At 43.4% G+C, this 25,174-nt stretch overlaps 3 protein-coding genes and 1 non-coding gene across 4 annotated transcripts; 1 reads left to right on the forward strand and 3 right to left on the reverse strand.

Annotated features, from left to right (window-relative positions):
• Positions 1 to 273: 273 nt before the first annotated feature.
• LOC115742698 (UPF0496 protein At3g49070) lies at positions 274 to 1,931 on the reverse strand. The gene is made up of 2 exons (XM_030677139.2): positions 1,836 to 1,931; positions 274 to 1,399 (listed from the first exon to the last, which is right to left on the reverse strand). The coding sequence occupies exons 1-2, from the start codon at positions 1,882 to 1,884 to the stop codon at positions 357 to 359; spliced, it is 1,092 nt and encodes a 363-aa protein (XP_030532999.1). The 5' UTR covers positions 1,885 to 1,931; the 3' UTR covers positions 274 to 356.
• Positions 1,932 to 5,726: 3,795 nt separating this feature from the next.
• Positions 5,727 to 6,857, reverse strand: LOC115742761 (protein SRC2 homolog). The gene is made up of 2 exons (XM_030677244.2): positions 6,309 to 6,857; positions 5,727 to 6,278 (listed from the first exon to the last, which is right to left on the reverse strand). The coding sequence occupies exons 1-2, from the start codon at positions 6,785 to 6,787 to the stop codon at positions 5,906 to 5,908; spliced, it is 852 nt and encodes a 283-aa protein (XP_030533104.1). The 5' UTR covers positions 6,788 to 6,857; the 3' UTR covers positions 5,727 to 5,905.
• A 2,927-nt stretch (positions 6,858 to 9,784) lies between these two features.
• Positions 9,785 to 9,868, forward strand: TRNAL-CAA. Its single transcript has one exon. It is a non-coding gene; the product is annotated as a tRNA-Leu (tRNA).
• A 1,780-nt stretch (positions 9,869 to 11,648) lies between these two features.
• On the reverse strand, positions 11,649 to 12,338 carry LOC115742784 (protein DETOXIFICATION 35). The gene is given in 3 exon segments (XM_030677279.2): positions 11,649 to 11,847; positions 11,849 to 11,888; positions 11,891 to 12,338. Coding segments are annotated over 3 exon segments (687 nt in total).
• Positions 12,339 to 25,174: the final 12,836 nt, after the last annotated feature.

Below are 25,174 nucleotides of genomic sequence, written 5' to 3' on the forward strand. Positions count from 1 at the left end.
CCGGCGAGGCTCGAGCTCGTCGCCCGGCCAAGGGAAAAAGAAAAAGATAGAAAATAAAGATAAAAAGAAAAGAAAGCATAATAAAATATTAATATAGAATATCAATATAAAAAAAAGTTTGGGATAAGTAATTTTGCAAAGTGTTTTCACCTTTTTAGATTAAGGAATTCACTGTTCAGTTGATTTATTATTTTTTGCGAAACAAATGGGTGAAAGTACAGAAAATAAATTCGTGAAAATCACTTTCACTCAAATAAACACACCTTAAGAGCGAGAATAATATCAAAATAAAATCTGGCCAATAATTTCGAATTAACGATTTCATAAATACGGGGGATCAAATTGACCCGTTTAATTTAACTTGGATCTAGAAGCTCTTTCACAACAAGATTTCGTGCCCTGTTAATGGTCATGAAACACAGGTACAAGTGCTCTTCTAGTTCGTCAAGTTGCTTCTCAAAGTCGCACTCGTTTTCACCAAGGGCTGCTTTTCTGCCAACTTGGATCTTGTCGTCCCCACGGTCGAGCCAAAACCGGACCATCGCACGCATGTGCTCGAGCTCGTCGTCGATCCGAGCCACAAGCCGGCTAATTGTGTCCATATCCCTCTTCAATATGTAAGTCCCTTTGGCAGCCGCGTCCAATTGAGCCAAGACTTTTCTCAAGCTCTTGGCCAAGGCCATTTCGAACGAAGCAACCGCTGCTATAACTGGCGCAGCCACCACCATCGCAAGACCGTGGGCCATGACAATTATAGTCAAGGAAGCGGTTACGGCTATAAGGAAAGTAGCCGAGCCTTGCTGGAGCTTATTGATGGTCTTGAGCTTCGCTTTCGCTTTGTTACGGCTCGACTCGAGCTGGCTCAACAGCGTCGAGCAACCGACTTGGGTGGATTGAATTTGGATTGTAGAAGAAGAAGAGGATGTTAACAGGTTTTCCAAATTCGATAATTCGGTCAAGCGGGTTAAGATGCTCGGGAATTGGCTCAAGGATCTGAATTGAGAGTTGCCGAGAGATTGAAGGGCCGATTTGAGGGAGCGGTATTGGACCCGCGTTCGGTCGAGGTCCTTGAGAAGGGCGCCGCAGAGGAGGGAGGCTGTGGCGGTTCCGGAGAAGTACTCCGCCAACAGGGATTTCTGCGCCGGTCGGATGCGGGCCAAGTCCAGGATCCGTACGACGGCGGGCTGGTCCGGCTCCAAGAGATGCTCGGCGAAGAGCCGGTAGGAGGAGAGCCGAGCCGCGGCGGTCGATCCGGCTGGGTCGCGCGGGGGAGGATCGTCGTCGGAGAGCGCGAGGACACGTGCCCAGAACTCGTTATATGATTCCGTACGAAAGGCGTTGGCGTATTCTTCACGCAAGTCCAAGCCGGCTTCTCGGCTTGGCTCCTTGGGCCCCGGGCCTGTGCGCCGCCAATGACAAGGCCGATACAATAATGAGGAGGCTGTACGATTTGTAGCCAATCTCTAGTAATGATGAAAATGGCCGAAAAGACAGGTTATGAAAACTAAAGATCATTTTTGAACCCAAAAAAAAAAAAAAACTTAAAGATTATTTATCCCAATAAAATGGTCCCATCTAGTCTAATCGCTCTAGTTTCGATTCAATTACCCGGCATGAATGGAACCGACTCGATTTACCGCTTGAAATCGCGACATTTCTTTTTAAGAAGAAGAAATAATTACTTACTTCCTCTTGATTCAGTGATACGTATGTGTGCTCTTGAAAATTAAAAGTTACTTAACTTTTCATATCTAATCAAGAAAAAACAAAAGCTGATAGACATTGAATGAAATTAGTATTAATCAAAGACGGAGCAAAAGAGAAAGTCCAATCACCATAGCCCGGAAGCAATCTTTTGATGCGTGCGACTATTTTGACCGCCATTCTTTCGGCTCGGGCCGGAAATAATCTCGTGACTATGGCAACATGTAATGAAAAGCACATCACAGCAATAAAAGCAGAATAAATCACTAAAGGAAAAGGGATCATAAAAATTATTACGCGTGCTAACAATGGGAAGTACCTGAAAATTTTAGAGCGCCTCAAGAACACAAGCTAGTGGTTTGAAAATCTCGTTTTTTGTGGGTGGGGAAGGAAGAATATTGCAAGCGAGGAATGATATTTGTAGTTGAGGAATGAACCTTTGTTTTCTTTGCCTTCTAAGATTCGGAGAAACACTTTCGGTCGGTCACCTCGTACTTGTAGTACAAGTGAAGAAGACGGCGAACTATGCTCTTGTTTTGATCCGTAAAAGGTAAATAACGGACTAGCAAGAAGTAGTACGTTACAGTTGCAGGACATGTTTCTGCACAAGAATTGAGCGACTTCGACTCCTAAATATGAGAAAAATTGCAAAAAAAGTCTTAAACCTATTGCACTTACGCCGGTTCAATTATGAACTTTTCAATTATACAAATTGGATCCTAAATCTTTTTGACAACTTGCCAATTAAGTTCACCCCGTCAATTTTATCCTAAAATTCCTAACGTAAATGTTAGCCGTCCTACATGGCTCGACTAATAATTTTATCGATTTTACTTTTTCATTTTTTTCTCTTTTTACCTTTTTTTTTTGTGAGAGCTGATGAGGGTTGCGAGTCGTCCCTCGCCTAGATCTAGGAAGAGTTGCCACTCCCTCTCGCCTGGCGCCCAAATCGGGCGAGGTTGTTAGGGCCCCCGCCCAAAGCTAGCAAAGGTCGGCCGACAATCCTTGCTAGCCCTCAACCCCTAAAAAAAAATATAGGGAAGAAAAGAATAATATAAAATAAATTATAAAAAAATTCATTATTTAAAAATTTTCACATCAGCATTAGTAGCATCACGTAGACGATCTGCGCTACTTCAATAATTTCAGGCCAAAATTGGTCGAATAAGCTCAATTGGCAAAATATAAAAATGTTTAAGACTAAATTCGCACAATTAAAAGGTTTATGACTAAATCGGTACAAGTACAATAGGTTTATAATTTTTTTGAGTATTTTTTTCCTCTAAATACTCAAAATTGCTCTCCGTGTTTGATGCCAGAGACTTCCTTATTAAACCTAATTATGGGTCTAACAACCGCGTGGGCTTGAAGCACAATTTGGGCGAGCATATTCATATTCTTTGTCCGAGGCTCCTGGTCGGCCTATCTAGTCCGATCCAATCCACCTAGATTCGGTAATTTTTACGAAGAACGTGGCATATGATTTTACATCACGGCCGCACCGAGCTTGATATTGGGTCCAAAAGTCCTGGTCCAGGCTAGCTGATTAAGATTAGGTCTACTTCTTAGGGACTAAGAAAGCATCATGAGTTGAATGGGGACAAAGAGTAAAGTTTGATGAGGCGAAGCTTCTATCATAAGATAATATTCTACTATTCGAAATATTCTCGAAAAATCTCTCGCCCCACCTGATCTACCGCCACTCTCGACCGACGAATATGGTAGTCGACTCTAGGTGAATTATCTTCAGTGGGTTTTTCAGAGAAAACACAAAGATAAATGTCACTCGGTCCATGTCATTAGACACGTGTCGTCATTTTAGTAAGTTGATGACGCGGCCACTGAATATTTTCTTGATATTGTGAGAGAGTGGATGCAAACTGCATGGGATGTCGGGTGTGCTTCGGAGAGCTGGTTGGGATAAAAAAGAAAATTACAATCATGTCTGAACACGAACGATCTAAACCGTTGGATATAGTGAGTCTGCCCAGAATATTTCTACTCTCGGCAGGTGGAACAAAGTTAAGGCCAGAAGATTTGTTGAGGCCCAGTCAACTCGGCCAGGCCCGAGTTCGAAGTGCATGGTTCTATAAAAGTATCCTGCATTGGAAACCTTTGCCAGTTCGAACAAAGTTGGCCAATTGCGACCTCAGAAAACTCATTTGCCTTTGATTTGACCGGGAATAAATGGTGATAGTTGACAAAACTTGTGCCTGACATCAATAGCTGACCTGACCCATTTCCACGACCAAGATGGTTCATCTCTCTATTCATGTATCCTTTTTTCATGATGCGATGGGGAACATTACTTATGGACCAACCATTTTATCCGACCCAAAATATGAAATCAGGTTAAATTGTACTTCTAACTTATCTAAACCCGCAATTCCTGTTTCTCAAAAGCTACGAAAACACAACTAAAAATTATCCTTTGCCGGACCGGTTGAAAATGAATTTTGGGTTGAATAGTGTTAGGTAAAAACAACATTCCAAATAAGCTTTGAATGCATTTTTTAATTTTTAATTAAAAAATTATCCTTTGCCAGACCGGCGAAGAAGATAAACAGTAAACGTGGGGGCAAAATCGAAAATATAGGGAATTGGGGAGGTTAGTTTTTTAAGGAAAAAACAATTCTTAGCATTTGGCCAAATGCTGGTCCGGGCTTTCAACTTTCTCAAGGCTAGCATTTGGTCAAATGTTGGCTTAAAGCTGAATCAAATGCTTCATCATTTTCCCAAAGATTTTTGGGGGCTAAAAGCCTGTTGAGAATGTTGAACCAAATCCATCCTAAGAGACTTATTCAAATCGGGAAACTTACTCAAATTTGGAAACAAACCGAATTAAGAAACCTATATATATATATATATATATATATATATATATATATATAATAAAAAATACTTGAATTGGGAAATAAACTAAACTAAGGGTCTACTTAGCAATGATTTTGATCCGAAAATGTAATTCTGATTAAAATCATATTTTCTAATTTTGTTTTCTGGATGATTTTTAGAAAATCAAAACGCGTTTGGTAACTGCACAAGATTTCTATTCCCAGGATCAACCATGTTGCGAGAATTCTTTTCTAAAAAATTTTCATCCTTTTTTTTCTTATTTTTTTATTTTTTTATAATTTTATCCCCCCCCCTTATTTTTTTAAATTTTTTTTTGCATTTCTTGAATTTTTTAAAATTTTTATTTTCCCCCCTCCCCCTTTTTAAATTTTTTTTAACTTTTTTTGGTTAAATTTTAAAGCTTATTTTTAAATTTAATTTTAAAAATGTATTTAAATTGTAATTGTTATTAAATTTTCAAATCTAACTTTAATTTTTTTTTTAAGTTTAGAAGTCCATGTGGGCTTAATCTTTTTTAAAAAATTGGGACTTTGTTCTTTTTTCTGATTCTCAAAAGCAATTCTTTTTTCCAAAATCAACTTTTTTTTACCATTGTTTTTGCTCCAAAACTACTCTCGGAAACAGAATTATAATCAGAATTATGACTCAATGGCACCTTTTTTTTTGTAAGTTTCAGTGCACTTATCCCTAAACTTAAAAGCAATCTAAAAATCTGCTCAAATTAGGCAATACTCTTTGACTAGGAAAGCTACTCAAAGTTGAAAATTCCCTTAAATCGCAAAATCTGCATAAGCTAGGAAACAACCTAAAAATCCTACCACGAGTTAAGAAGCATTCCTTTAGCCTTGACCAAACCGAATCGGCCTCGTTCTTCAACTTCTACAAAAGTCCATCTCGAACCCCTTCTCCTCACGGCAACCGTCGGATCGTATCGGCGGCCGAAATCTTCCTTTGCTTGCTGAAAAAATCAAACGGATTCGGTGGATTGATAAGTTTGATTCGCGGGCATCACCACTATTGCTAAAAGGAGAAGGAATTATTCGCCACCGTCTACTTTACGTCTGTCTTTAAAGCCTTTGGCATCCAACCGATCAAAGTTAGTAGAAACCCCGACGCAAAGGTGTATCTCCGCATTCTTGTCATTTATTTATCGCAAATATTGGCGAAGAAGAAAACGTCATGTTGACATGATCGAGAAATAAAATAAGATTATAGAGTTTGCTTATGCGTTACATTCGGTAAAATTTGACACATAAAAACGCACGCCAACATCATCCGCAAAGAAGCTCCCCCAGAAAACGATAAAAACTTTGAAGGGAAAACGAAAAGACAAGAGCCGGCTCCCCTAGAAGTCATCCTCTCCCTCGTCGTAGCCGATATCATCCTCCACCTTGTCCGCCGCGTCATCGGCGATCTTGTCCTCCAGGTGATCGAACCCCTCCGCGAGGGCCAGTCCACCGAGAGCCCCCGCCACCGCGCCCACGGCCAGCCCCGTCCCCATCCCCATCCCCCCGAACTTGCTCTTCTTCTTCTCCTCCTGCCCGTACGCAGCCGCCGGCTCCCCGCCGTATCCGTACTGCGGCGCCTGCCCGTAGCTCGGCTGCCCGTACTGCTGCGGCGGAGCATTGTACCCGCCGTAGCCGTAGCCACCAGCCGGAGGCGCCGCCGCGTAGTACGGGTTGGGCTGCGGAGCCGCGTAAGGGTTGCCGTACGCCGGGTAGGTAGGCGCGTACTCACTCGGGGAGGTTGGCGCGTACTCCCTTGTAGCCGACTGGACCCCGTAGGGGGGCGCACGGTGAGGATCGGGGGCGCCGTAACGCGGCTCCCTCACGCAGACCTTGACCTCGACCTTGCCATGCGGGCGGCCCGAGCGGCGCTTCAGCTGGAGGCTGCGCTTGAGAGGGTCGCCGAAGCCGGCATCGTCGAGGACGTCGCGGAGCTTGATCCGAGCGGATCCGATCAGGGGCTTGGTGTCCTCCTCGGAGCCGGCATGGACGACGTCGATGTAGAGGGTCTTGTCCTCGATGGGGCCGGGGGGCAAGGGGATGACGAGGGTCGCGTCCCAGATGGGAGACGTGTCGCCCTCGTCGTCGACCTTGGTGGAGCACTTGTTGCTGGGGTCGACCCAGACGACGGCGTAGGGGCGGATCGGGCCGTGGCGCCAGTTCACGTTCTTGAGGTCCCTGGCCGACGATACGGTCACCTCCACTTCGTAGCGCGACGCCATACTCGGTTCGGTGGTTGTGGATGAGTGAAGTCTTACCAGATGGAAGGGGAGAATGCACAGGGAACTGAGCGAGGGTGAGAGGGAATTTATAGGGGGCCTCAAGATGGCCGGATTGGCAATCTGCCCTCGTGGTTAGCGAAATACTACGAAAATGCCCTCAACGGAATATTCTCTTGGAAAATTGTTTTGGCTGGATGGGTCGATGGATAATAAGCGGGTAGGAAAAGGACAAAGAGGGGAAATAGGATAGCCATTAGCGATTGGCGAATCTGCTTTCGCCTTTGGTAAGAATTGGGTGGCCCGCGACCGTGACGCGGTATGAACGCGGCACGCACAGCCACGTGGGCTGGGGCCCACCTCCATTTTTGAACTTTCCTCGGACGTCCCCTCCCCTCACTTCTTTCTTTGAAATTCGAACGAGTCAACAGAAGTCACGTTAGCCGAGCCGGCTGAGGCGGCGGACTCGAGTTTTTGGTCTCTGAGGAGAATGATATTGGGTGCTTTGAGTAGTGCTGCTAATTGGGCCATAAACTAAAATCCATTAATTAATTGGGATTATATATAAATAAATAAATAAAACTCTCGAACCGGACTGGCTCAGCCCGGTCCTATTGGAATTGAATATTTCAGATCGGATCTCATTCCGATTTGTATGCTGGATTAAAAATAAAGTCGTGCATTGTGACACTTTGAGTACCCGAACCGAAACGCAATAATACAAGCAAACACCATTGCTCCCAGTTCGTGAAGCCCTCGAATTTATCATCTTCGTCCACAACTTTTGCCTTGAGATTAGCACATCCGTCTCCTTCCGCAAAACCGTCTCCAAATCCTCGCGACCAAGAACACCTTCGCGCTCTCGACGCTACACATTTCATCCGAACCTGGATCTTGCCCGTTTCATCGCCGTTATCGACTCGGACTCTGCTTATGTCGTTGCTTCCACTGGGAGCTCCGGGTCCGCCTCGCCACAGTGTGCTTCTTCGAAGAGCACACTCCCTCCATTGTCTACATCACCGATCTTGCCTTCAAGCAAGGACCCATACTATCTATTGATTCGGTTTTCTATCTCGACTCAAATTGCAGAGAGACAATAGGGAACAAAAAATACCTTGAACTATGGTCATGACTATACACCTTTTATTCGTCGTAAAAACTCGTGTTCACAAGTTTCCTAGAAATGGCACTCCACGGTACATAGCCCGTTTGATTCGGCTTTGGATAAATACAAATGCCTTTGGACTAAAAGAGTTTTTCGAAATAGAAATAGTGTTTGGTAAATTGTAATTTTAAAGTGTATTGAGAAACAACTTTGGCTTAAATGGTGTTTGGCAAAATTACATGTTGGAAAACAAATTTTTATTTTTTCTTTAAAAAAAATCAACAAGACTTAGCGGCCAGTGGGAGGCTAGTGAGCCTTTGGCGAGGCTAAATCTGGATGTCGACGAGCTAGATCTAGCGACTCGGCCCGGTTTCGTGTGTTGAGGTTGGGGAGCCTTTTGGTGAGGTTAAATCTGGCTACCGACAAGCCAAATCTGGCCACCGGGCTTGGGGTCGTGCGAACCTAGGCGGTCGTCGTTAGGGTCGAAGCGCCCTGGGCGAGGCTATCAACGTCAAATTTGGCTTGTCGGCGGCCACAATCAGCCTTTCCGGATGCTCGTCTCGTCGGCGGCCCTAAACTTCATTGGAGACGTCATGTTAGGTAGAGACATTTTCGAAATTATGATAGTTGAGCAAGGGCAAAGTCGAAAGAAAAAATTTTCAATTTTCATTTCAATAATGCAACATTCGAAAGTAGCTCTGGACCTACTTTGGGTTGTGGTCCTTTAGAGGCCTTTGGAGATGCAACTGCATTTCTCCAAAATTAAGCAAAAAAGGAACCAATTGTCATTTGCATTTAGCCAAAGACTTTTGGAGTCTCAAAGCTTATTTGCAATGCTGAACCAAACAAGGCATATAATCCAAAGAGCAAGAGGAGAGAAGTACAATTAGTTCCTAAACATGGGTGAAAGAGATCTATGGAGTGCTCATTGCTCAAACAACTTACCGCATTGTGACAGTTCGAGTACCTAAACCGAAACGCCGTAACACAAGCAAACACCATTGCTCCAAGATTGTGAAGCGCTCAAATTTATCATCTCTCCGTCCACGACTTTTGCGTCGGATACTTTAGTTCTCCTTTTTTTTTTTTGGTTTTTCAAATCTCCTTTTTTTTTTCCGGGAGATTTCAAAGTCCCCCCTCCTTTCTCCCCTCTTCCCCTCCATTGCCGTCTCCATTACTCTACCTCTTTTGGTCTCCTCTGGGAAATGAGAAGTCAAATTCAAAGAAGAAGAAGAAGAAGAAGAAGCTTCTCCATCTGTCTCTATTTTTTCATGGCCGCGTTCCTTTTTTATTTTCGCCCACATCGTCCCGGGGAAACCAACTCGGTTACTCTGTTCCCGTTCCGCCATTTGGAAAGCTCCTCTGCCGATGAGACAAAGAGGGGACCTTGAAATCTCCTCCCATCGGATACTTGGGCGGCCCCAACGAGTACGGCGGCTATTGACCGATGTGGAGTGCCGGCCTACCCAATATTTTTCAGGAGGGAGAAAGAGAATGCGAAGGGGCCGAAGTGTTTCTCTTTTCACTGTTTTAGAGGGGAATTTAAAGGTGTGCTCGAGACGGGTGAATAGACCGATTTGCCCTCGCGATTAGCGAATTGCTACGATAATGTCTTGCACGGAATGTTCCCGTGGAGATTGCTCCCTTTTTTCCCACAGATCAATTAGCAGAGTAGGAAAGGCCGAAGGGGACAAGAAAACGAGAAAAGCGTGAAGGATAAAACCAACGGGAGAGAGTGACGTTTGGCGAATCTGCCTTCGGCCTTGGAAATGGAAATGGTTGGCCTGTGACTGTCACGCACGCGGAGTGGGCACGGCGGGCACTACTTCTCGGGTTGGGCCTATCTCCAGACTTGTTACGTCAAAAGGTAAATACATGGAACCTCAGCATTCGAAGTCAGGATGGCCGAGTGGTCTAAGGCGCCAGACTCAAGTTCTGGTCTTCGAGAGAGGGCGTGGGTTCAAATCCCACTTCTGACAACTTTGCTTTTTTAAGCAACCTGTGGGGGCCGGGGGGGGGAAGGAAGAAGCTACATTTCACTTGCTTTGAAAAGACAGTTGGCCTTGTCTCATTTTCCTTTTGATTAAACATTGTCCAGGCAGTCGCCTTTAACTCCAACAGAAGATGGACCCATCAACCCGACGCTCGCGCTTAATTGATCGGAAATCCGAAGGGGCGACTCGTACGCCTGAAGCGAACTCATTTTTAAAATTTCAGGATTATGGACTTTAGTAGCTCTGGTTGGGATCTTTCTCCTTGCTTCTCATTTCCGTCGCTTTACTTCTTTTTCTCTTTTTGTCCTTCCTGGTGTGCTTTTCGTGCTAAAGATGCAGCTGTTTTCACTATCCTGATGACTTCTGCTTTCACATGGCATCCCCAGCTAGCTTCGGCATCGTGTCTTGCCTGCCCCACTTTCTCATGCGCTCCATCGTTTGTTCTCCACCTGCGAATGACATCGGATCGAACAAGTTAGAACTTTTGCGGACATACTCCCCTTTCTGCTTCATCTTCATTTCAGCATATTAAGTGGCTTTCTTCCGCACGTTTCTATTTACCTCACGGTCACGACATGGACAGGGGATATAGAAATTCATAGGAACTAATGGAAATCCTCCTGGATATTTTTGGTTGTGCCCAGATGTAACCCATATTTTACCTACCTTTCAGATTTGCAGGAGTAGCATTACTTACTTCCTTCTTCCAGTTCGTTTTGTACAGCACCAGCAAAAGCAACATGGTTTGCAAGGCAGTTCCGCAAATCATGCCACCCCAGAGACCCTAAATATGTTGAACTTTAGTCAGAATAAAAGCTAGAATGAACAAATTTGATGGATCTAGAGATATATCAGCTACTAAGAAGAGTCGGATGGGGAATAGGAAAGGAAATTACAACATAAAGCTTAAAACTTTCGATTAATCATTCTCATAACCAGCTGCCACAAATGCAGTTCTAATAAGCTGAATCTAGGGGAAGTAAATATTCTACCATCACCCCTAATTTTGCAGAGTGACCGAGAAAAAATCCAAGAGGAAGCCCTGATTTATATAGGCAACTAGTGCTTGCCATCCACCCCGCGACGGCTACACCTGCAAAAGAAGTGGAGGTAGGGATAGTTTGAGTACATTGAAGTACGCAGCACAGTGATGAAGGTCGAAGTATGCAGTAAAGAATGAAAGCAGAGCCGTCGAACCTGATATAGATTTGCTAGGCGAGACGCCGCCTCTTGTAACTTCTTGCTGCTTGTGAAAATGACGGAGAAATGGTCTCTAGCTAGCAAAATAGCAACCATACAGAGAAGTCCGATTAGAAGAGACTGAAAAACCGTCACATAGACACAGTATTTGGCCGCCCTCGGATGTCCCAGCCCCAGCCCCGTTTGAAACACGAACACTGAGAAAATAAAAACAGTTGATAGCAAGGAGCAAAGTCATAAATTGGTGCCGGCCTTCAAGATGCAACAGACAATTCAGAAGAGGGAGAATCGGTCAGTCACGTGATAGCAGCACTTATTCCAATGAACAACATTGCTTCCCGCCCATTAAAGTTCATGCTGCAGTGTTAAATCCAAGGATGAATACAGTAAATAAACAGAGACCGAAAGAGAATGAAGCTTATGCCAATTTGGGGTCCTGATTGGCATGAACTTTCCAGCCGATTGTATGTCATTTCACACTGATCATTCACTATATAGAAAGGGAACCAACCGCGATCGCAGCATTATCGAGATGGCCGGTCAGGATGACCATGCTCATCATCTATCATATCTCCACACAGAGCATCTCCGCCAAGGCAAGGGACAACCTCACAAAGGCCCGTATGTCCGTAATTGCGGACCAAGAAGGGCCATTCTAGCCCTCTTTGCAAAACCACAGGACACAAAGAACCTGAGCCACCGTGATTGCCCAGCTCTTAATGTCATATGCAGCAGCTGCACCAGTAGTGCCCCATCTGAATACACATGAAGAGCGAAAGTAGTCCAATGTGCATGATTAGACTGTGAACCCAATCCATGCGAGCGCGCTGACCTTGCTCTGGGCTTGAAGGAACTTCTGCCTGGGGAAATTGATGGCAAGCGAGAACAGTCGAGGGATTATTTAGAGTGTGAATTCTCCAGCTAGATCAGCTATTTCGTCCTGTTGACCCAGGATCTTTAGGAAGGGAGTGGCGTATATATAGACGGGTAAGAAGGCGATACATGTGACCGAAAGGATTATCCATGATCTCTGCATTTGAATTCCTAGCAAGTAAACCTGCCCTGCACTGGAGGCTTGACCGCAAAGCGTCTCCACTGCACTTCCCATGCCAAGCTGCAATGATTGATTCATAAGACATGACAAAAGTGGAAGACGATGAGGTTCCAAGTGCAGTGCACAATGTAAAACAATGTCCTGTAGATGTTCAATAAATATAAAACAGTGAACAGATACATAGACACCGTCGAATGCCATTGCCATAGAACTTCCTCAAGCTTTAACTTGGATTATTTAAGCGAATTAAGCACTGCAGAAAACAGTACGTATGGAGATAGAAGCATTCATCACGGGGCTACCCAGATAGATAGATGGATCAAAGGGAGATTCTTTTCTCCGTTAAAGCCATCAAAATAAGCAAAAGCAACCACGTCTCTGACGATCAGCGTGAAATCGAGCGAGTAACCCGAATGCAGACATCTCCAAACACACAGAACAGACATAGACGCAGCTCCAAAATGAAGGTGATTCGGACTCCTCTGAGGAAAAGGAAAGCCAACCGTGAAGCCGAAGGAGAAGGTGCCGATGACGGAGAGAGAGATGGCGACGGCAGAGAGCTCGACGTCGCCGACGTGCCCCACAAAGATGTTGGTGAACGAGAGTTGGTCCCGCACTGGCAGAGAATGTTGAACGCGATCGGGGCGGCGATCTTCCGCATCCTAACGGTCTCTACCCAGAACACCGTCTTGGCCTCCCAGAAGCTGCTCACGGGGCCTCGTAGTCTCCATCGCCGCCGCAAAGAAGCGGCGTCTCCATTTTCACGAGATGATGACAAAGTGAAAAGGGCGTGGAGTGTGCGCAGTCAGGACTGGGGAGGTGTGGTGTTGTGCTGCGGGCGCTGCTCTAGAGTCCGTTCTTGGCGAGTCAGTTGGGAAATGAACATGTTGGGGCTAACCGGCCGTCGCGCTTTTTCCGGAGTTGGAGCAGACAAAAATCGCGGCAAAAAAATTAAAAAGAAAGAACAAGAAAATATCCGAAGAATTCATTTATTGAGCAAAAAATAAATATTTTTAAAAATATTTTTCAATAAAATGATCGTTTGTGTTAATTATACTAATATATGAACGAAAAATACTTTCACTGCCCACGAAAATATTTCGACATAAATTGTTGTCGACAGTAAAGATATTTTTTATCGACTAATTATTTCAAACGATGCAGAGAACTAATTGTTTAGAAAAACATTCAAATAATTTATTTTTTGAAAAATAAACGGAGTCTAATTGATATTTATGAATGATGCTTAGAAATAATTGAGTAGGCCCGTCTTACCACGTTAGAGTGGATGGGCCGCACTTTTTAGATTCTTCCTCTCCTCCATTACTGCCTCTTTCTCTCTCGTTACTCTTTTTATGATTTTTTTTCTTCTTCCTTATGATCCTCATCATGAATGGAGCTGTCCAACTTTGACACAGAATTCAGTCCCAACTCCGAATCCCGCTTCGTAGCTAGCCACGACCGGCGAGGCCGATATTGCGACAGGCATAAAATGGTTGATTAAAGACTAGTTACGTTGGATTTGTTAGTTTAGTGTTTCTCAATTTTTGGTGTCGCGGGGTTGTTTTCCCAGTACGTTGGTTTGGTGTATCTCTTGGTTTTGCAGTTTTGCTGCCCATGTTTCGTCCTGTCTCGCTGGAAACCCAGGGACGTGGCCGGAACGATCCGGACTAATGGGCCCAGGGCGGTCTGCCCTTTTTCGCTCCTATTCGAGATTCCTGGTCCCATGCATCTTCCGGATTGAAGTGGGCCTTCGGTTCAAGAACCGGGTTTTGCTTACTTCATTGCGGGCCCACGTCGATGGGTTCATCTTTCGCTGCTTTAATAATTTGTGCGAGACTGATGTTATCATATCCCAACCAATCTTATGATTTATTCGAGTATTGATCGAATAAATCACATATAATGAGTTGGGTTATTATGCACGGGGTTAAATTAGCTTTAAAATGTGGGTCAAAATGGATTGAGAGTTCTAAAGCCCAATCGAATATGAGTTTTAAATGTGCCTAGGTTGTACCCACACGCAACCCCCCAATCTCGCTGTGGCGCCAAATTCGTCATCCTCTGGCACCTCCCCTGGTAATGGTAGGACAAGATCTACGGCCTCCGGCGCCGTCGACTCTCCAGCTAGTCCCACTTCGTTCGAGACATCGTCCTGTCCTTTGATGGCCAATTCGCCCTCTCCCACCCCTGGGACGGCGAGCACCACCGTTGGCATCTAGCCGCGGGCATCTCATCACCGGTGATCATTTTCCCTTTCGCCTATGCTTTAAATTCTTGTATCGTGTGAGCGATGGTCATGTTTACAATTATAGTGGTGGATCTGTGCTCAATTAAGGGCATGAGTGACTTGTCTTCTGGTTTGAGCGTGTCTAGTTGCTTCACTTTCGAAAACGGTGAAAGTCTCAGGAAGTATCGAAAACAACAGGAGCGCAGCTTTTGTGCTGGAACTGTTGAGTACTGGTCTATTTTGGCTCCAGTTGCCTTATTATTGATTAACTGTGGAAAGAATTACTAAAAAAATTATAAAATTTGTAATTATACCAATTCAATCATAATTTTGTTTATCAATTGAGTCCTAAATATTTTATATTTGTATCAATTCAATCCATCCAACAAGCTTTAGTGGGCTGGCATTTACGTGGATAATTTTTAATAATATTTTAAAATATTTTTGAGTTATTGTTTTCTCTTATTTTTTTTCTCTCTCTTTTCCCTTTCCTCTCTCCTTCTTCCTCCAACCCGTTGCCAGCCGGCCAAAGGCGAAGGCCGGCGATCCAATTCACCCCGTTTGACACGACAAGTATGGACCAGTGAAGTGGTCTAGTCTCTTTGGTACTGGATTTCGTATTCGGCTCCGTTTGTGTCTCATAAAATGAATAATTTGAAACATATTTTTCTGAAAACGATCGATTATATTGTTTGAAATAATTAGTCAATGAAATATGTTTTCATCGTCAATGAACAATTTATGTCTTCATGTTTGTATTCATTTATATAAGCGATTTAAGCTATTCTTTTCGCAAAATATTTTCCGTCTCCGTCCAGCGTCTTCCGTCAACAATCGTTTTCGCTTCTCGACTTTATAATTCGTCGATTTACTTTTACCCGTCGATATGTGATACACACTTTTTGCTCGCGTCACTGGACAAATGTTGACCATACGGTAGCCGTAAAGCTACGTCACCGTATCTAAGACGGCCCCGAAGAGGAAATTTTAGTTAACGAATTTTGTTTTTGTTTCTGTTTAGTCGTCTCATTATTTTTAACATTACCGTGAGAAAAAAGAAATGGAAATTACATTAATCAATACTGCTATATTCTTCTCATGTGTATTTTTTGCTTTCATTGCCATCGCCATAAATGATTCAAGTCAAAACTTTCGACCGTTGTTCTACTTTCAATGTTAAAAAGAAAAAAGCAAGTTATAATTACTATTGTTGCGATCTTATTAATATCACTAATGGCAAAGACAATTAGATAAGTGACTCTTATGTTTGAAAATCAGTTGCGTTATCGAATATTCACAACTGTTGCACATCTAAATTCTCATAAGAAGCGAATGCATATATTCAGGCGTTCGAAAAGTTTACGAATTTCATGAATTAGATAAGATGCGATCGGAACTCGAATCATTATGCAAGATATTAAGTTCCAAATACTTAGTGGTGTCGAATATAAGATGCAGGAAGATTCGCACTTTTAATTTACTGGAAATTATGTATTACTTGGTAGCCAAACTATCCCACGTTTAATCAAAATATACCAAAACCCCACCTGATTTACCTTTTTTTTTTTTTGTCAGAATCTGATATACTTGAAAAAACCAAAAAAAAATAATGGGTAAAGCAATTTACCCAGAAGACTGCCCTCTGTGGAAAGAGAAAGTACTGCAGAACGCAGATAAAGAAAGCGTACGGTAAAACCTGCTGGTGCAACTGCGGCCCCGTTCCGAGAGAGATTTTCACCATCGCCTATTGGGTGCACGTGCGAGATCACGTGCCCTCCCCAGTCCCCCCCAACCCTATTTATGACCAAACGAACAAACTCAGAACACGACACGTTCCTCTGACGAGATCTAACCGAGGAGCGAATCCAACGGCCCCGATCAGCCCTCGCCGGAGGGGAGCCTTGAATGCCCTCATTACGGCGCTATGTGACGGAGGAAGAAAGAGCAGCGAAGAAGGTTTTGCAGTTGTGCAGTGTCGGATGACGCCATCAGGGCCCCACGGTGAGACTTAGGGGATTGACAGCTCAGGCTTAACCCCCATGTACTTCCCCGTTCCGGATACCGCCTATAGCCGGTCACAGTCCAGGAAGTCAATTCGGGAACCTGCACGTGCGGCTAATGCTTAGAGAGAAAAACACAGGTGCTTCCTTATTCCTCGCTGCTAACGGGGGGAATTATAAAAAGAATTCTAAATTTATTATAATTATGTCAATTTAACCTTTTTTTTAATTTAATTCTAAACTTTTAATAATTGTGCCAATGACTAGGCAGCGCTCACATGGTCATGAACCAGCACAAGCCATCCAACAATGTAATATTTTAATATTTTATTTTATTTTTCCTTTTTGATCAATTTTGGTCGGACGACACCGACGTACACGTCAATAATGTTTTAATTTTTGTTATTTTTTATTTTATTCTTCCTTTTTTTTTCTTTTTTCCCCTCTTCTTCCTCCGGGCCGATGAGGGTCGGCCTCGCTAGTGGCTTGCCGTCACCTCTGGCAGGTCGCCACCGCCTCAAGCCGCTCGCCTCGCTTGTTGCAATTAGCATCCACGTCAATGCCGGCCGGTCAAAATTGGCCGGATAGATCGAATTGATACAATTGTAAAAATTTTAGTACTGAATCGGCAAAAAAAAAATTAAGACTAAATTGACACAATTGCAATAGGTTTAGGAATTTTTTGGCAATTTTACCAATTTAATCTCAAGCCTTTTAATAATTTGTCAATTTGGCTAGGAAAATTCAATAAAAAAATTATAAACCTATTCAGTCCTAATTTTTTTCTTTTACCTATTTAGTTCTAAATCTTTTACGGTTGTACCAATTCGGTCAATCGGCCAATTTTGACCGGCCGACACCAGCCTTCAAATGATATAATATTTTAATATTTTTTTGTCTTTTCTTTTTCTTTCTTCTATTTTCTTCTCTCTTCTACCTTCAGTCGGTCGCCAGCGGCCTCTCCTTGACTTCTGCTCTTTCGAATGTGAATCCGAATGGGGCAAAGCTCATCGAGCATTTCCTACCGACGTATGTGCGCGGGCGTACGGGAAAGGTGTCCCGGGCACAGGATCCCGTAATTGAATGTCCACTTGACGATTAACAAGTGGGAATTAGGATGCTGTTTACTGTTTAGGAGGGACACGCCATGTTCTCCAAAACTTCGTAATTAACAATCAACTAGGCGACGAATGAGTGGGAATAGGATGTTGTTTAGGATTTTCATTTGTCGATTCCCCAGGAGAATTTCTTAATAGCAATCTTCAACGTGAGTTGATTTAGATTGTGGACCACTTTTTTTTTTTTTTTTTGGCCAAAAATGAAATTTTCATTTCAAATAAAAAGAGAGGTACATAATTTTCAAGATTAAGATGCAAATTCAACAAAATCAGTAAATTTTAAAGATAAACCAACTTAAAACAGCTCGCATAAATTCACTCATTCCAAAAAGACGGGTTTGTCATAACATCAAAGTGCAACCTGCGGTTGATTATTGAATCTTGCTTCAACATCAATAATAAATACACGTTGAGATTTCTCTTTCCAATTACTATGACTTTGCCGGAAGGCGGTGCGCGCCTAGGTTCGACATCCCTACTACCATCCATATCAAGAGAGAAACAATACCGGCAAGTTGAAAGAGCACCAAGCACCTTGTAATTTAGATATTTATTTATAGATTGGAATAAAATAGCACCTACATTTAGATTTAACTCTGAATTAGGAGAGAGAAGACATACAAAGACACTGGTTAATAGAAAAATCAATTTCAAATAAGTTGGCTGTTGAAAACGGCAAGAGAGGAATCTCGTAGACTCACGGAGCGCTTGACCATAAGAAACAAGCACAAGAGCCTAAGCGAGCAAATCCAATAGAGCAAATTCTCTAGCACTTCAAGCTTCTAAGCTTACGGGACAAAACTCTCCACTTTCGTGATGGTAGTCAACGATGTCGCCCGCGAAAGTTGTGTTATAATTACATTTGAGAATGCGTTCTTTGGGTAAAAAGACGGTGTTCTCATCGAGTTAGGGTATAACATAAACAAGAGTTCACACATGCTAACTTTCTTCAATGCCCGCAAACCCGCCCCCTCCCCCTCGTTCTGTGAAAGTATTGAGTTATCGATGCTTAGGCTCAACTATATAGTCTTATAAATGAACACAAGTCAACTTTGTTGATGCACATTAAGCAAAAGTCCATCAGTAGGACATTAGGCCCGAACCCAACAATACTCCCGAATGACACACGAGGCTTGTAACATCGGGATTAGATCATTCGATGGCTCAATCAATCACGTTCATGTAACGCGCCGCATTTACTAGGAGTAGATAAATAAAATATCGAGAGTCGGCTCCTTTTGCAGCTTTGAGCCTATGTACCACATAACGATATCATACCATTGAAACCATAATGAACTTCAAAGTCAAGTTTCCTCAAAAAACAAAAAATAAAAAAATAAATAGCCGACAAATGGATTTAACCCCGTACCTAAGTTTCGGATTTTTCTACGTGCCACATTCCGTCGTTACCGGTCCAACTCGCCCGGCCCGAATGCGTGCCTAGAAGGAGTGTGGATTTCGCGTGGCGCCTGACGCGCGCGTGTTCGTACACACAACGCGAGCTCCAACGAGAACAAAAGAACAACATTAAATCGTACTAAAGAATTGGAAGGGTCCCCCACCAGGGATAGAGCGATGTGACGAGAATGCCCTCCCACTCCCGTGCCACGAGCTTGGAGTTGGGGGCCGATTCGTTTTTCTGTTAGGCAGTCTCCACCAACCCATAACCCGACAGCTTTTCCCTTAATTAAAGTACGGCCGCGGCAGAATGACGAAAATGCCCCCGAGATATGATTTGCTTGCTTATTTTTGTGTGGTTGTGATCATTTTCACACCATGGGAGAGCCGGATATCTTGGCGCAACGGCGATACCAAGTGGTAATGGGATGATATCCGAAAAAGAGTCGGCAAATAGAATTTCAAAATTTCATAATCGACATGCAAAACTAATCGCCATAGGTACCGTGTGTCGATGCGAATGAACGGTTTCACCATTTCAACCGAGCAATTGATGCGCACGATAGCTTCTTTCACGAAACATCTCGCTCTCTTTAATATCTTATGTGCCTCGATTGTAATTGGCGTGACCATTAATTAAGACTAATCTGACCCCATTCTCCCACTTCTATCTATGAAGAGGTCGCACTGAAAATGTATGACGCTGATACATAATGCAAGTTCAAAGTAAACCGTGGCGACATAGAAATCATGTTAGGGAACTGTTAATATGCACAAAATGCAAAGTTCAGATTGATTGTCAATCATACAAACTTATCCAAGTTCATCATAGTTAAACGTCCCCATCATAAAATAAAAAATAAAATAAAATAAAAGAAAAGAATATCTACAGAATGATGCGACAATTCCGTAGTGGGTACACAGTGCAATCAATGATTTAATTTGTGGGTCCCACTCATCTCAATATCCAAATTGAAACTCTCCATGTTTGTTTATATGTATATGGTAACCTACGTTTGGCGCAGTTTTGGGAAGCGAGTTCGGACCTCTTAAAAGTCCAAGTTGAGGCTCTTTGGTAAAATTCTTTTGGATCCCTCTGAAAGATATCTGGCATTGGCAAATCCAAAGCAGGTCTTGCAGCCCTCTTTAAGATTGATGAATATTTTCAATTGCCTTTCTTGCCCTTACAAACTTACTAAAATTCCGACTTTTACCCCCCCAAATGACCCATGATATTGCAAACTCAAGCAGTCGCGAGCAACCCTTATACCAATGACCTCGGGTCTCAGATGTGATGTTGTCGGCGGCTTCGCTATCGAAGTTGTGAAGCTGCTGAGCGTCACGCAAAACTTGTTTGTCGAGTGTCTACCAGCCGAGGGTCAATTGGCGGAGATGTGGTACGACGAGGCTCGTCAACACAAAATACTGGTCTTCGAGGGATGCGCCATCGAGGTCGAGATCTGGTGTGACAAGGAGCGATCGGCGCAAGATCTGGTTGCCGATGGTTGACCAACCGAGCATTGACCAATGGTAATCTAGTGTGATAAGGGTGGCTCGTGGACAGGATCGCTGAGTCGGCAGTCGCCTCTAGTCGCCGCCCACTATCCCTACCCTCTCTGTCAATGCTCGCCCAATCGCTCGTTGTCTCTTTTTTCATTATTATTATTTTGTTTACTTTGCTTTACAATACTGTAGACCGAAATATCAATTATCCAAACACTATTGGGGGAGAGGAACTGGTTTTACATTTCTCCAAGTCCCTCCCAAACGCATCCTTATACTTCCGGCATTTTCCTTTTGTTCATATATATATATATATATGATCAACACGACATAAGAGGGACAGCGACGAACAAAATCACGGACCTGTCTTTGTTAGGGCATCCTCAGCAAAGCCACTGCTTCCAGAACCTACCGTCGAAGATAAAATAAAAATAAAGCAAGACAAGAAAATGGGGAATTACTACGGTACCGAACTTGGAGAACGGGATTATATATGCCCGGGAGGTGGGTTGGGGGGTGTTTGGCGAGGAACAACTGGAACATGCGATTTTATTTTATTATTATTATTTTTAATGGTTTTTAGGTGGACACGTGTCGAAGGGACGGGTTCAGATTCCAATTTCGAGGAAAGTCGGGGGAGGATAAGAAGGTAAGGTAGTTCGGATGGTTTTTCTTTAAGTTGCTAACCAATTTTCCCCGTAATCTTTTGCCCGCACGCAACCGGCTCCTCGCCGGCCCAAAAAAAAATGCGTCTCCCCAAGCCGATTTGTCTAAAGTTGCAGTTTCACGCGGGGCCACCGGAGCGTGGGAAATTACGCTTTCGATGTCGTGCGCCGACGAGTGTACGATGAAATGTCCTCTTGGCCACGTACGATGAACAAAGGCGTACGCACGATAGAACGCCGTTCGGTTACGTAGAAGAAACATTTGCGCCGAAGTGTGCGAGAACTTCGACCCAAAAAAAAATATTTATGTTTGGCGAAGAACTGAATGTCTATGAACCTTCTTATTTTCCAAATTATTAAACATCGATCTGGTTCTCTTTCACTTTTTATTGGACTTGGTCCCTCCGCCATTCGGATAAAATTGTTGATATTACAGTTCGGTTCGGCGTCGAGTCAATGGGGAGCTCGTCTGATCATTTGCATGAGATAAGGGAGAAGGCGGTGTGCCAACACCACAGAACGGCTAGAGTCTCGTCGACCCTCGACATATGTTATCGATGAACCCGGCGCAGAAAGTGGCGAGGCCCTCCCTCGGTTCTCTCTCTCTCTCTCTGTGCGCATGCGTGTCGTGGTGTATTGAAATAGAATGGTTATCCCGTCATCCGAGCTCAAAAAAATTGTTCCAAAAGTCTTAAATTTTGGCCTTTGGCTTGATCATAAACTCAATTGTATCAATTGAGTCCTAAATATTTCATATTTCGCCAATTTAGTCAACATGGTCAATCTTGATCGAAAATTGCCGATGTAGACGCCGATCGTTCAGTGTGGCACGACTAGCGCTAGCATGAGATTTTTCAATAATATTTTAATATTTTTTCATTATTTATGGTGTTTTTGATTTTTTCTTTACTTTTTTTTTTAATCGAGTACCGGTGAGGGTGGCCCTCACTAGATTGGACAAAATCGACAGTCTCTTGTGGTCGTCTAGGCCGCCTCGCCCGAGCGAGGGCAACCCTCATCCGGGCGAAGTCAATCCTTGCTTGATCGTGAACATCGAGGGCGACCTCACTCCTCTCCCCCAGAGCATTGCTGATGGTTGTCGAGGGTGATCTCACCTAGGCAAGGCCGGCCCTCATCCAAGTGAGGGATCGTGCCCTTCAAGGGCGGCCCTTGCCCAACCCTCCTCAAGCATTGCTTGTGGCTGGCTATCATTTAAGATCGATAAACGGTATGAAGGAAAGAAAAAAAAAATAAGTAGATTTTTTGAAAAAGTTGTCCATATTAATGCCAGTACGCCACATATAACGATCGACGCCAACCGAACCGCCACGTCAACGTTTTTTGGACAAATTAGCCTGATAAATTCAAATGGCACAATAGAAAGATTTATCACTAAAATTAGTTAAAGTGCAATAAGTTTATATCCCCCGAGCTCATCAAGGGCCTGACCAACTCGTCTTTACCGATAGATGAACGGTGACATGGGCGCTTTCGTCATTTAAAAAGATTTGGTTTTCTCTTTAATTTATAGGGTAATAATTGTTAATTAATCGTTTGAGCTTTTGAATCGATCTTCGAGACGAAGCTCGATCAAACCGAAAGAAGGGGATTTGGGAATAAATATGTGATTGACGACGTGACTGCTCATTGCACCACACATTTTATGTAACTAATAGTTCCACCAAACTCCTAACCCCCGGCCAAATTAACTCCAACCCAAGCTCATGCATAACAGGCTTCCCCGACAATTTTAGGCGTTTCCATCTTCTTTAACTGTGAATTCCAGGAAAAAGAAAAATTGTCGTTTGTATTCAAGACCTGATTCACCATGTTCCAACCTACCATTACCCCCGAAGTGGATAGTTTGGCAGTGAACAGTATATTTAGGAACATGAGTGCAGACGCCCATTTATATTTATATGGAGGATATTTTACGCTTAAGTACAGGCTTTCAATCTATGCAGATGGTCCCGACTCAAAGCGGTTTGTATGTAATTCGTCGGAGTCGAAAATGTGATCTCTAATTTCTCGAATTATAAATCTCCGGTAGCCTGATCCATTATACCACTCTTGAGGGGCTAGTCCTACCGTTCGCTAGTAATATCTTGCCAAGCTTTGTAACCTCGAGTTTCGGCAATCACATCTTGTTTAATTTGAATTCGAGCCACGAGAAATTAATTTACTGAGATTAGCACCGCTCTAAGCTATAGACATGGCTATGGCAGTTCGTCCTTCACCTTTTAAAGGATGCACCGAAACTTGGAGATGCCTTCCGCTCAAACCTTGAACTTAAAGCACAAGTGAGCTTATTACCTCTCCCATCTTTTAACTTTTCAACTTCGGTGGTGACACTTTCCCTTGTCCTCACAGATGTCATTCCATGAAATATTAACAGCGTGTTTGTTTCACCGAAATCTTTGTGCCGAAGAAAAATATTTTCTGTGGAAATCATGTTCAAGGAAAGAGGGTTAATTTTATATCGGTTAGTGATTTTGAAGAAAGTGATTTCCTTCTTGCCGGAAGGAGAAGTCATTTTCCCCAATATAAATTTACTGGTTTTCAGTTCATGGAAATCGTTTTCCATTAATCATTTACTTTTCCATCATCCAAACACCGAAAAATCGAAAAAAAAAATTATCAGAAATAATTTTTCTTCAAACAAGCGAACCCTAAGCGACTTTTATTAAGTTCATCGAGGATACAAAAAAAATAATAATAATCTTTCGGCAATGATTATTGTTGATTGCATGATACATATACTACACACATTTGTTACCAAATGATTTTTACGTTTCAAGTCATCTCATCATTGTACTTGTAATTTAGAGTTTGTCAGGGATATTATTTCGTGAGGATCACCAACAACCAACAAGAGCTTTTAGTTCTTTAAAAACAAAAAGGATAATGTAGAAGGTAAATATCTCTTTCCCCATGGAGGCGTAAAGCTCCCGCGTAGAACAAGATTTTACTCGCGTTCGGACAGCACTAGCTGGGTTGCTCTTTACTTTATCGATGACGTCTCTCGATTTGTCTCCCTTTACGTTGTCTAGTTATAACTCGCATTTAGATTTCGAGACAACCAAGCGTATTCTTACAAAATTCTACGAGCCAAGTTGCCCGCACCACAAGTCCGGGACCTAAAGCCGGCATGCCACCAGTCCCATGTTCTAAACAAGTAACCTCATTTGATTGATGACCGGGGCAAAGCAAGCATCGCACGGATATTTTAAGGTTAAGCGTTTGATTTGGATACAACAAGTCTCGTATTCAAATTACAGCGTCTTCAACTCCTATTAATCTAAAAAAGCCACATCCGGTTCCATTGTGGATGGGAAATCAGCTGTTACACGTCGACGGATCGGTGTGAAAAAGGGAAATTTCGACATGGCATGGATTCTCATATTTTAATATGCGACGTACAGAGACAAAGACGCGGCGGTGGCAATACAGTCATTTTGATGCAAACGAAAAGAAGATTCTATTCCATTAGTTTAGGAATTATTAATAACCAAATAAGCTTTTAAATTAAATCGACCGAAACTAATTTTTTTTTTTTTCGCAAATCTCGTTAACGCTTTTTGGATCTGCCCGGGGCTCCAGGGCAATATATTCTAATGGCTGGGGCTTGGCCAACGTAGACATCTTTAGGAGTTTCGGAAATTCCGTGTTCGGACGCAAAAGGGGCCAGTGCGACCGACACGTGTCCGTTGCCCCAACCGGGAATCAACCGGGATCCCGCCCGTCTTGTTCACCGAAACCAGCTGTTGGATTTTCGGATCGGGGAACCCAGCCAGCTAGGAGGAACAGTTGTTTTAAAGGGACAGGCCGTGACGGACAACACCGTCACTGCTCCACCGGTGCCGTCCCACGTCAGCGTTGAATTCCTAGGTTTCCATCCCCTTCGCCTTCGCCTTCTAATTAATTAGTCCCGTAACTGTTGAGTCAGATGATCAGTTGCCGAAACGAAAAAGATCATCTCAGATCGTCAATCTCCCACGCCCTCGTGGGCGCACGCGACCCGTGGATTGACCAACCGCAGCGGCTTTCTTCTGACACTCCGCCGAATATCCCCACCTCCATTGGTGCGTGTGCTGCACGGGGAATTCCGAGGCTCGTGGGGCAT

The sequence above is a fragment of the Rhodamnia argentea genome, chromosome 10, assembly GCF_020921035.1.
Source record: "Rhodamnia argentea isolate NSW1041297 chromosome 10, ASM2092103v1, whole genome shotgun sequence".
NCBI lineage: Eukaryota > Viridiplantae > Streptophyta > Magnoliopsida > Myrtales > Myrtaceae > Rhodamnia > Rhodamnia argentea.

Excerpts from the sequence above, each read along its gene's own strand:
- LOC115742698 (XM_030677139.2), bottom strand. The coding sequence starts at position 1,884 with ATGGCGGTCAAAATAGTCGCACGCATCAAAAGATTGCTTCCGGGCTAT. Across the intron at positions 1,400-1,835 it reads AAGATTGCTTCCGGGCTATG|GCCCGGGGCCCAAGGAGCCA; the intron begins GTGATTGGACTT and ends GGCGGCGCACAG.
- LOC115742761 (XM_030677244.2), bottom strand. The coding sequence starts at position 6,787 with ATGGCGTCGCGCTACGAAGTGGAGGTGACCGTATCGTCGGCCAGGGAC. Across the intron at positions 6,279-6,308 it reads GCTACAAGGGAGTACGCGCC|CCCGGCGTACGGCAACCCTT; the intron begins AACCTCCCCGAG and ends CGCGCCTACCTA.